Raw genomic sequence first — 12,438 nt, 5'->3', positions numbered from 1 at the left:
ACTTGTTTTAAATTTTGTTTGTTGATTTTAATGGGAATTTATGCTAAAATACATTAAATTCTCACTAATATGAATAGAAGAAATGATTATTTTTCTCCCAAAGATTTATTATATCATTAATTTTATAATTTTCATTCACGTTTTCAACTTTTTGTGTAAATGTTGATATTTTGAACATATTTTTGTATTTTTCTATTTTTAAATTCTGCTGGAGAGACACTTGTTAAACATTTTTTCTGCCGATACAAACATTTTGAAAATATTGCCTCTTTTGTTTCCAGTTTTCTGTGGTAATTTCAACTCGTGGACAAAATGCGTACCTCGGATGAGAGAGCTCCACATAACAATTAAAAGATTTTATGGGAGAATTTAATCATACACGCTATGTTTATAGTTGTAATTTAAAGTTCAAAGGACTAAATATGCCGAAGCATTTGTATCTTTTAAATTCGGACTTGTATTGCCCATTTGGTGCAAAATTAATTTGAAATCAGATAAGGATATATATGGGAGCTATATCCAAATCTGAACCGATCTCGATAAAATTTGGCAAAGATATTTCTGAGCTTTGATACATATTTGATACATTTCCCTGGATATCGTTGTTACGGAGTGCACATTATGGCTGTGGGGAATAAATATAACAAATAAAATGAACAATATATATGGGAGCTATAGCTATATCTGAACCGGTCTTCACCAAATTTGGCATACTAGCTTCTAGACTCAATTCGGTCGATTCCATACTATTTGGGCAAATATTAGACGTTTGGTCTAAGTTATATATGGGAGCTATTTCCAAATCTAAACCAATCTCGATAAAATTTAGCAAATGTATTTCTGAGCTACATTTGATATATTTCCCCAAATATTGTTGTTACAGAGTGCATATTACAGCTGCGGAGGACAAAAAATACAAATCGAATGAAAAATATATATGGGAGCTATAGCTATATCTGAACCGATTTCGATCAAATTTGACATACTTATTCTCAGGCCAAATTTGGTTGTATGTGCAAATTTCCATACTATTCGGGCTGATATTACACGTTTGGTGGACAATAAAATGCAAATCGGACGAAGATATATAGGAGCTATATCTATTTTTTTACCAATTATCTCCAATTTGAATAGGGTTCGTCCTTGGGGCAAACAAAATCAACTCAGAAAGTGATTCTGGTCTATATATCTAACCACAAACTAACAAATATTTGAGAAACTACAAAAATTACAACTAGAAATCAATCAATAAAGAGAAATTTTACTCTTTTTTGATTGATTTCTATTTGACAGCATTTGTATACGAATTCACATATAAGGAATAAAAATTCATTTCATATTGATCGACAAATTTATTGTCCTTCCAAATTATTGGACATTTTCATATTTCTTAATTCAATGAAATGATATGTATGTTTTAGTCAATATTGGGAGAAATAACAGGATGTGATATTTGTCATTCTGTTTGTAATTCATAGAAATAATCTTTTAGGACCCAACACAGGATATGGGTTTTTGATCAGCGTAAAATTCTACCACTATTTGTGTATGTCTGTATGTCAGCCGGTGGTAATCGGTATTATTTTTTAAAGGGTCAACTTAGATGGTTAGCGTGTTATGTCCGAAATTATTAAACAAAAATTTCATCAAAATTATATAAAATGTCTGAAAGTATCAACTTCTATATTTTTGAAGGACGTTTATATCATTTTTTTATTTTAAAATGTAGCATAATTGAAATAAATGTGCAAATATAGCTCGCATTTGTTTGATCTAAATATTTATTTTTACCAACAAAATTGTTTTGAAAACAGAAAATTTAAATTTGAAAAATTAAAACTTACAAATTATTTTCCTCTGTTTATAGAGAGACACTTGCAATATTTTTTATTTCAAAACACATACAATGACAGAATAATTTTGAATTTCTCTGCCTACCCCTGATGTAAAGCCATACTGAAAATAAAGGTATTCATTCTTTTGTACACACTTATTGAAAATATAGACGTTCTTATTTAACAGGCAGCAAGTGTTCGTTTTTGTAGTGGTGGTGGTGGTGGATGGTCTATTGACTGTCATTTGATATACCCCCAAGTGATAGGAATTATGAATGCAGGATTTAAAATATAAAAATGTACTTGAAACTTTATAGTGTTAGTTTATTTTGTATAATTTATTGACGTCTTAGTTTTTTTTACATTTACTATTATATTAAAATTTAAATATGGTGGTAGGATTCAAATACTTGGTTTCTTGTATCCATGCGTATTTGTTTGCAAGATGACAAATTTCCACTAAGAACATATAAGCCGTACAAGATTTGTCCATTTCGAATATAGGAGCCAAGATCTTAAATACATCGTGCTTGTGGTAAATTGAATTCTGGTATGATTGATGTCACAGGTGGATAAGTTGGTAGTGTTAGTTGTAGTAATTTCAGCCTACGTTTACTTGGTGGCAGATTTAAGATAAGCAATGAGATCTCCGCGTTCATTGGGTTTCTTTAGACCGGCAAATATCATCTTTGTGCCTGGGATATATTTCTTTGGGTTTTCTAGATACTCAAACAAGGTGTCTTCGTTCCATGTAATGCCCTTGGCTTTGTTGGCATCTGTGTAGGCGAAACCAGCAGCCTGGCCGGTCTTGCGACCAAATAGACCATGCAAATTTGGACCCACCTTATGTTTTCCTCCAGCTTCCACAGTGTGGCATTGGGCGCAACGCTGGACAAAAATTTTTTTGCCCTTTTCAACATCGCCAGCAGGTACTCCCATTGTAGATTAATATGTTTAAGGAAAGCTTCTGAAAAGAGTGTGATTCATTATCTAGTTCTATGAAGAACTTAAAATCAGTATTGTGTGCGGTGAGCGTGCAATTGGCGGAAATTCGAACTCTTGGACAAGAAGCGTACCTCAGATGAAAGATTAGACAACATGTACTTTCGTTTGAATGTACATACACCATTGAACATTATACATTTCATTGATAACAATTATTTTTCCTGAAAGTTTTTAAAATTTCAATAAATTATTTTATTTAGCATTTTTAAATTTCATAAATGATCTTTTTTCGATAAATGTCTTCATTTCTTAGTTGATGTTGAAAAAATGCCAATAATATGTTCTGTTCAGCCTAAGACAGAAACCTGTCTATGCAGGTCCACGTCTTCGTATAGCCCCCACTTAACGGTACCTCCCTATATTCGGCATTTGATGATTTTAGCGACATTATTAACCGGAATTGTTTCAAATTTAGTATTTGAAGTTCGTAATGGATACTACAGCCTAAGGCAGAAAATTGTCTGTGCAGGTCTACGTCTTCGTATAGCCCCCATATAACGGTACCTCCCCATATTCGGTATTTTGATAATTTTAGCGGCATTATTCACCAAAATTGTTTCAAATTACGTATTTAGAGCTCGTAATGGGAACTACAGTCTGTAACAGAAAATTGTCTATGCAGTTCCAGGTCTTCGTATAGGCCCCACATACCAGTACCTCCTTATATTCGGTGTTTTGACGAGTTTAGGTACAATACCCAACGAAATTTTGATATTTGATTACGATATTTTGATGATTTTAGCTTCATTATTCACCGTTTATTTCAAGTTTTGAATTTGAATATGGTAATGACTTATGACAAACAATGCCCATGTCGTATAGACACAAATATAACGGCTATATTCGGTATTTTTAGAATTTTAACAGAATTTTTTTCAGGATTTTATTTCCAAATTCGTTCCAAATGATGGAGGGTATTCAATGTTCGGCCCGGACGAACTTACTGTTTTTTAAATTGTTTTCTTTCAATCGAGTTCGCACAGCATCATTGTTTATTCAACCATTAAATTAAGTTGGACAGTTTATTTCAACTTTTATAATATTTGAAATGGAAGAATATTGTGATAGTGCGACCGAAATTATTGCAAGTAGAAATAACTCACTGTGTAGAAAAACGATATGGTCGAAGTTTTGTGTGAAAAATCTTTACCAATATTGTAAAATAAAAAAAAAATATTTAAACAATTTTTATTTACTAAATGCCATTGATGTGTTTCTTTATTAAAAATATTAATTTTGTTTTCTTAGAAAGAAGTCACTAACATACCAAAAACCCAAACAAAATTAATAAATTGTCTATTTATTAAATATAATTTGTACCAATTTCTTTAACGGAGCAGCTTTTAGTTATGAAAACTTTAGTAAAATTGCAATCATGGTTTCGCTCAGATTCGAACATTTGTATTTTAATCAAATCAAATCACTCACTTAACTAGGATGAATCAAACCGATCAGACTCATCATAGATGATCGCCCCGATATGAACAACTCAACATAAGTTCTTAAACAAATAACTCATGTGAGCTGTTTGATTTCGAATACAAAGCTTCGATCAGTTCATGTTCGCTCACAACTTTTTCGTTTCGCATGAGCAACTTGAATAAGCACGTTACATCTGAACGACTGTTTGAATTTGATTGTATTTCCACTAAGTGTTATCAAGCCTGCTCAATCATACTCATTGCAGCCCTCTGATGTGTATGTATTGCTTTGAATAGAAATAAATCCTCTGTTTCAGAAGCGGAATGAATCTACTAGTTTTGCAATTTTTTTCGACATCATAAAAATATTAGGAACAATATTCAATATTTTGCCAGTATTCAATTGTTTCTCTTTTTCATCAATTCGTAATCTTAAAAATTGTTAGAGGAAATAACATAACAGATTCTTCGGATGATACTCGATAATACATCCGTTCAATTCAATCAAACAATTTTTGCTGGTTACCCTTGGCTCGCTCAAAGTAGAAGAATAATTTGTCCTCAAACCCGTACACAAAAAATTGATTTTGTTACTGAGGTAATGTTTTTGATAATTGACCAATCACAATAAATTCTACTGTGAAAAACATACGTTAAGTTTATTGTGATTGGACAATTATCGCGTTTAGTCTCGGTCAAGATCACATATAAATGTAGAGGAAAATGTAATCTTGCTAATTCAATATCAGTGCTAATGAAACTCCCAAAAAGTCATATCGGTTGATACGAGTTCGATGTGTAATTATTCAATGTATCTTGAATGTTCGGAAATTCATTACCCACAACATTGACAAAAAGGGTGTTTATATACAATATTCGAAGCCATTAACCGTGATAACTGTTCAGTCACAATAATGTTAACCTATGCTTCCAATACAAATAGTTGTTATTTTAAAGTACTTTAAGGTCATTGTGCTTTTTTCTAAAAAACGTTTATAACTTTTCCCGTCCATTACGAAGATTGTGCACACATCAAAACAAAAACCTTGAACGACATTTCAGTTTAAAAAAAAGTATAAAAATACTTATAATACAATTAAATGGAATCATGCCAAATTTTATAAACTCAATGAATACAGTAGACATTTTCAACAAATGACTACATTTAATTCTGAAAGCTGGGAAAACGTTGTGCGATATACTGAGCATGTACTGTTTCAACATACTTTTACATGTATTGCAGCACAACTAGCTTGGGACAGTGTCAAGGAAAATTATGCAAGTTTTTCGAATGCACCCCCTTACATGCCTTACGTCAAGTGTTTGCATAACCTCTCTACTACTATGAACGTACGTATGTACAGGCCGAAGGCAGCAATGCCAAAAAAGTGCTCCTTTCGCCACAGAGAAATACTAGAAATGTTTGCGACATTGTCAGGACAAATTCCGCGGCGATTCCCTACTCAGGTAATTTTACACATTACTCGATGATATCGACTTATGTAATAATCTGTTGTGTTTACGTGTATATACACATATAAATATACATATTTTTGCAATCATCTCTAGAAAGGATAATCACAGGGAGCTTTGCACAGGTCTTAATGAATCAACTATAGCAATGGTATTTGATCGAACTTCAAAAAACAAAGCGAATTAAGTCGCCGGGACAATCGTTACATTAGAATTATGTAACATGGTGCATTTGAGAAAGGAATTTTCCAAAAACGGGTCATCACAATATCAACAGTTTTTCTCCGAGGCTTTTTTCCTGACCAATTTTCGAGGTAATATTATTTTCGCCTTCTGTCCACTATTTGAAGAGTTTTGTTTGGAATTACGTTGCTCGAACAATTTGCACGTTCTTTTGCCCCGCGACAAAATACTTACATCGGCACCGAGATACACAAAACGACTGTCGAACTAGAACAGAACAACACGAACAAACGAAAACAAATGTAGGTGTCTGAAGGAAAAGTGTTGCCAAAAATAATATGACATGGATTGCAGCTGAAAAATGTAAGATTTTGGCTTTGTTGTGTACAACGAGTGAATCGTACGCTATTTGAATAGATTTTCCTGTTCTTCAACGACTTTCGCGGGCTTCCTAAACCTATTTAAAATAAATTGTCCTTCATTGGGTGCTCTGAGATGGATTGACTACGAGTTTGGAAACGAAAACTGTCATATTTAAGAAACCAGGCTTAGGTAGGTAAAGCAGGTTTACAATTGCATTCAAAATTATTCATTTGACAACATCCCATTGTCAAAGTGTATAATTATAAATGCAATCTACAAACACATATCAGAGATAGAACCTGTTTTCTATGCAGCGAAATTTGACAAAGTAAATTACATAAAATGCGGAGATGGGAATGCTTATTTGAAATGACTTTACCTTCTTAATTTTACAATGAAACCAGGCTTAATTTACATAATAGACGGTTACAACAATGTTTATGTAATAATTATTCCTTTATTTTAATAAATTGGCCAATCCCAACAAATTAAGCTGCAACTACATAAGAAGCTTGAAGTCATGGCTAGGCATTTTGTAACATTTCATAAAGGGAGTACAGAGCCGCACTAAAATCCTGCCGTCATTATCCATTACAACTTGACATTAATATGCCTAGCCTTGACTTCAAGCCGTTTATGTACTTGCACCCTTAGACTTTTTAAGATGGGCGCTAACTTTATTGTGACTGGTCAATTATCGCGACTAAAGAAAGGGAACTAGGATATGATACGGCAATTTTTACTCAAATCTTAAAAATTTTAAACGCTCAAGTAAAGAATTGAGAATTTAGCACGTACAGGGTGAAATAAAAAACTGCAACAAAGTCAAACGCCATAATTTTTACTTTTCTTAAATTTTATTGAAGGAAAGCAAAGATGTCGGAAATAGCATCAAATTGTAGAATAAGTTTAGATTTTTTTCGAATTGGTCGCCTTTGCCACGAATTATGGCCTTCAAACGGCCAATGAAACCGTCACACGCTGCTCGAATGTTGGTCTGCGGTATTTTGGCCCATTCCCGGCGAAACGCTTGCCTGAGGTGATCGACACTTTGGTATTTCTTAGTGCCAACCTTGATTTCCAAAAAAAAAAAAGACTCTAGACACAGTCCCAGTTCAACGGATTGGTATCCGGAGATTTTGGTGGCCATTGTGCAGGGCACCTCATTTTGTAACCATTCTTGACTGGCGCGTGCTGAGTCCTGTTGGAATGTCCAAGGTCTGTGGCCAAAATGTTTACGTGCCCAAGGCTTTAATACACCCTCCAGAATATTTTCGCGATAATATTCGGCATTTATTTTGATGTCACGGTCGATTAATACGAGCGGAGAGCGACTATCGGCTGTTATGGCGGCCCGCACCATCACCATGGCCGGTGCTTGAGTTCTGGTGGTCAACCGAAGGTGCACATTTTCAGCTGGCCTTTTCGTAGACACAATCAATTTGTTTGTTTACAAACTACTGGACAACGAATGTTTTCTCATCGGAGAAAACCAAATTCGGCAGTTCAGCACTTTCGGCCAAGCGAAGTAACAATTTAGCTCTTTTGAGTCTATTTTATTTCTGTTGCGATGTAAGTTCTTGCACTTTTTGGAATGTCAATGGCTTTACCCCGAGCTCATTTTTCAATATATGCCAAATGTAATATTGCGATATGTTCAGCTCACGAGCTATTTTTCGGCCAGTGCGACGCGGGTTTCGATCAAGTCGCTTCTTTACTTTTTGAACCATTTCTATTGATGTTGCTGTTTTCTTCCGTCCACTTCCTTGACGTCGGGCTACGTTACCAGTATCACTGTAATGAGCGATAGTACAAGACACAAAAGATTTATTCACCTTTAAATGCTGGAGTGCTCTATCGATAGCCACTAGTGGTTTTCCAGCCAAATATAAAGAATTCACACTATCTCGCTTGAATTCCATCACGAATAACTTTTTTCTGGAAAATTCTCACCAAAATTTAACAGCTGTCGGACGAGTGGCTTAGAAATGACAGCAGTCTGAAGTTGGTTGTACTTTTTTTATCTCACCCTGTATAACTATGAATCTAGTATTTCGTACATAAACAAATTTGCATGTGGTTGTTATGATGGCACAATTACAGAATTTAGGACGAAGCTACATATCTCCTAAAAATAATTTTAGGATAAAACAATATTGTCCCTCTATCTTGGATTCACTTTTTTTGGAAAAAGGCCCAATATTCAATTCATGTTTTGTGGATTTTTTCCAATTTGGTAATTCAGTGACAAACCAGTAAAGAAAGTCTTAATGTCGGGCGGGGCCGACTTTATGATACCCTACACCACTTTGCTAATTTAGTAGAGCTCCGCATAGAAAAAATTGTTGTCCATGAAATATGACAAAAATTGTATATCATGTATAAGCATATGTAATAACCTTGTATAGTTTTGTCATGCCTGAACTAAAAAAACTTTATCCAGAATAACAGTGACATTTGACCGATTACAATGAATTTGACTATGGAAAACATACTCTAATAAACTCTAGGTTTACGAAATCCACTCGATTTCAAATGTCAAACCGATAGCGTATACATACGTCAAACAATATCCACTGGATCCACGATTTACGTGGAGTATATGCTTTGAAATTGACATTTGAAATCGAGTAGATTTAGTAGATGGATCAGCACTTGTGAGCATTGATATGTCAAAAATATTGTACCAGTAGCTGCGTTGCTGCAATATGCGTTGCTACCTGTATCATTTTGCCATGATACCAACATAAAAAAAACACCGCATCAGTACATACCAATCATGTTCTATATAAGGTCGACCAACTAAGTTTGTTGTTAAAAGACATAGTTTTGATCTGACATTCAAAGAGAGTCAGTCTTCAGTCTTCTTGACCGACCGTATGCCTCGATCCCAATATTTAGAAGTGCTAGTGCATATGCCTGTATTATTTTACCAAGATACATACCTAGATAGATGACACACTTATTTAGAAATATGTATGCAACATGGGCCGGAGAACCTTGAAAATATATTCTCTGGCGAGGCGTTAATTCGTTGATGTTTTGTGAATAAAGCTCTAAGTTCTATAAAAGCTTTTTCTCGGAGCATTTGTTTGGGTTGTTTTGTTTATAACAACTTGAACGGATTTCATTAGTGTCTCTGACTTTGTAAGTTCGGGTATTGCTTCGCGGCTCCACGCTTGGACAACAGCCCAAAACAAAACATTTCATTGTTCTAAGCATTCGGTGTTATCAGCATATCCACAACAACCTCACGCAGAACCACATCAAATCACAGGAAGGAAGTTTGTAAGTTGCCTTTTCGCATACGCATATAAACGGCATCATGGCTTTACAAAATATTTTAATTTCTGGATATAGGCATAAACTCTCTTGAAAATTAACAATATTCTGTTCTAAGTTGGAAGCAGTTTCTCGTTTAAGAGATAGTTTTTGCTGCAGCAGTGCCTATTTATGTGTTTGTGCACATTATGTAGTATGTATCTGTCGTGGCTCGTTACATAAATTCATATGAACTTGCATACAAATTGGTGCGACGAAATGCTGGAGTTATTTTTAACGGTAATAAACTACTAGCCTAGAAAATTTAAATAGTTTAATCATTTCAAGGTACCAATGCGTACGAAAGTATGTTTGCTTTTATACAAATTAATATGATAGGTGCACATTGAAAGTCATTTACGAAATTTCGTTTCCTGTACTCAACTAAGATTTGGGTAGGAACTGCATTCTAATATCCTGTCAGTGGTTTATAATTAATTCAATGGAAACAATTCAAAATACCGAGCATATCGCCAAGGTAAAAAATGAAAAAAAAATTATATATATATATTCCTTAGGTTTTTCAACGAAGTTGTAACCGTTTTTTCTCCTGATGGTTTATATTTATACAAATATAAGAGGGTTACAACAACGTTGAAAAACGTAACTAAAATAAACAAAATATCGAATGTTTGATAGCTAATATACCGACATTTAAAAATTATGGAATTTTGGGAGGTACCTTTGTGTGGTAGGACAGAAGAGTACAAAATTAGGGTTCGGAAGACCGACTGATAGCAACAGACGAACGGACGGATATCACTACATCGCCTTAGAATTTATTCTGGTATAATTATCTCAGAGGTCATAAAGAAGAAAAGTCCTATTTATGACTGTGGTTTAGATAAGTTTTTTTTTTTTTTTTTGTTTTGTTCGACAATACCTAATACCCGTCGTGCCGAACAAAAATACTCACCTTCACCACTATGGTAACATTTTTCCTCCTGCCGTATTACCAAAATACGCAATGTTCACATTTTCTAGCCAACCAAACAAAAACAACAAGCAAATAACTAATAACGCTGAAAAAACGTCGACCGACTACGACAAATTTGAAATTGTTTGATGCTCTACCAAAATGCTTGCGTCCGTATATTTAATTCACAACAATCAATTATGTTTTTAGCGAGTATTACCCAAATACACATTGCGTATGAAAATAAGGTTTTCAATTCTTGTGGTGAAGGACGTTGAAGGCGTACGTCAGGTATTAGGTAGGAATGTTAAACTTATGTACGTAACTCATATATATGAATATGTTTTCAGACGCTGAAATTTGCCACATCATATTGAAATTACATTCACAACAATCCCAAAGATGGCCTCTCCTACTCTAAAACAAGGGAATAGAGTCAGCCAATCATCAAATTCGTCAACATCACGGGTCAGCATGACAACATCACAGGCAGACGAAAACTTCGTCGAATCAAAGCTATTTAGTTGGATGCGCCTTTTTCGCTTTGCCTCACTCCTGTGTCGAGCTGAATAAACCAGATACCATATATGGAAGCATGAACTTCGCCACATCATAGCCAGTAATTTAAAACAATAATTAGACTATTCAAATTGTCGCAATTAGTAATGTAGTGGTTATTGCTGTTACCGTTAACAATGTTTAGTTAATACTAACATGTGAGTTTTATTTCAATTATTATGAGGATGAACATGTATATACAGATGCGGATAAAAACCGATGCGGATAAAAACCGATTATTATTATTTGATTAGATTTTTAGATGACAGTGAATAAACGCACTCGGTTAAAAAGATCTGGTGGTTTAACCTTGTGTGTTTAGCTACACCGGACTAACCAACACTATCAGGATTTATTGCGTTATCCGGTTCAACCGGACTTACCATACAAAAATATAACTTCCCACGACCGGAATTATTTTAAAACAAGTGTGGAATCTACATCTAACGGAAGGCATCACTAGGTATATCATCAGTATTGCCCACGGCAGAAGAATACAGGTAGATGCATTAACGCTTGGGAGCATTGATATGCCAAAAATTTTAAATATTTTTCCAAATATAAGAAGATTTGTATATGTTTTCTTATATGACGTCATTCGGAGGTTATTATAATTCGCGTTTTCAAACAATTTTTACAAATTTAAATAATTTTTATTCAACATTTTCAATTGCAAAATTGGTTTGACAGTTCATTGTCCCAGCGGCTGTGTCGATGCATCTACCTATATTCTTCTACCATGGTATTGCCGTACACTTCAAAGTCGCAAATGTCTCAAGCATAGTAGAAAAATACAGGTAGTCGCACCGACACAACTGCTGGGACCAATTTTGGAATTGAAATTTTTGAATTAAAAATTATTCTAATTTGTAACAATTGTTATAAAATACATATCCTAATAACCTCCGTTTGGCGTCGCATAGGAAAACGTATAAAAATCTACATATTTTTGAAGAAACATTTAGAATTTGTTGGCATATCAATGTTCTCATGCGTTAATGCATCTACCTGTAATCCATGGCACAATTACAGAAGGTAGAACAAAGCTACACTCTAAAAACATTTTTTATACCCTCCACCATACATAGTATGGAGGGTATATTAAGTTCGTCATTCCGTTTGTAACTCATCGAAATAATCATTTTAGACCCAACAAAGTATATATATATATATTCTTGATCAGCGTAAAATTCTAAGACGAATTAGCCCTGTCCGTCCTTTACAAACGGAATCTGTCCGTCTGTTGTAATCACGCTACAGTCTAAACGAATAAAGATAGGAAACAAAAATTTTGCACAGATCTCTCTCTTGTCTGCAGGCAGATCAAGTTCGAAGATGGGCTATATCGGTCAACGATATCGTA

At 34.3% G+C, this 12,438-nt stretch overlaps 2 protein-coding genes across 8 annotated transcripts; one reads left to right on the top strand and one right to left on the bottom strand.

Moving 5' to 3' along the window:
• Window positions 1–2,135: 2,135 nt before the first annotated feature.
• Window positions 2,136–6,309, bottom strand: LOC101898295 (cytochrome c). Of its 2 annotated transcripts, none has more exons than XM_005177527.4 (2): window positions 6,152–6,309; window positions 2,136–2,802 (listed from the first exon to the last, which is right to left on the bottom strand). In XM_005177527.4, exon 2 carries the CDS (start codon window positions 2,772–2,774, stop codon window positions 2,448–2,450), a length of 327 nt encoding a protein of 108 aa, XP_005177584.1. In that variant the 5' UTR covers window positions 2,775–2,802; window positions 6,152–6,309; the 3' UTR covers window positions 2,136–2,447. The 2 variants fall into 2 exon arrangements, with proteins under 2 accessions (XP_005177584.1, XP_019890223.1); XM_020034664.2 differs by having other exon boundaries at window positions 2,136–2,799; window positions 6,152–6,230.
• Window positions 6,310–9,397: 3,088 nt separating this feature from the next.
• LOC131805519 (uncharacterized) lies at window positions 9,398–11,230 on the top strand. 6 transcript variants are annotated; one of them, XM_059128741.1, is made up of 4 exons: window positions 9,398–9,568; window positions 9,641–9,841; window positions 10,728–10,808; window positions 10,868–11,230. In XM_059128741.1, the coding sequence occupies exon 4, from the start codon at window positions 10,920–10,922 to the stop codon at window positions 11,088–11,090; it is 171 nt and encodes a 56-aa protein (XP_058984724.1). In that variant the 5' UTR covers window positions 9,398–9,568; window positions 9,641–9,841; window positions 10,728–10,808; window positions 10,868–10,919; the 3' UTR covers window positions 11,091–11,230. The 6 variants fall into 6 exon arrangements, with proteins under 6 accessions (XP_058984724.1, XP_058984722.1, XP_058984723.1 ...); XM_059128739.1 differs by lacking the exon at window positions 9,641–9,841; XM_059128740.1 differs by lacking the exon at window positions 9,641–9,841 and having other exon boundaries at window positions 10,728–10,815.
• Window positions 11,231–12,438: the final 1,208 nt, after the last annotated feature.

Source organism: Musca domestica, unplaced genomic scaffold (genome assembly GCF_030504385.1).
Source record: "Musca domestica strain aabys unplaced genomic scaffold, Musca_domestica.polishedcontigs.V.1.1 57, whole genome shotgun sequence".
NCBI classification, from domain to species: domain Eukaryota; kingdom Metazoa; phylum Arthropoda; class Insecta; order Diptera; family Muscidae; genus Musca; species Musca domestica.
This window is presented reverse-complemented; position numbering and strand designations above follow the sequence as displayed.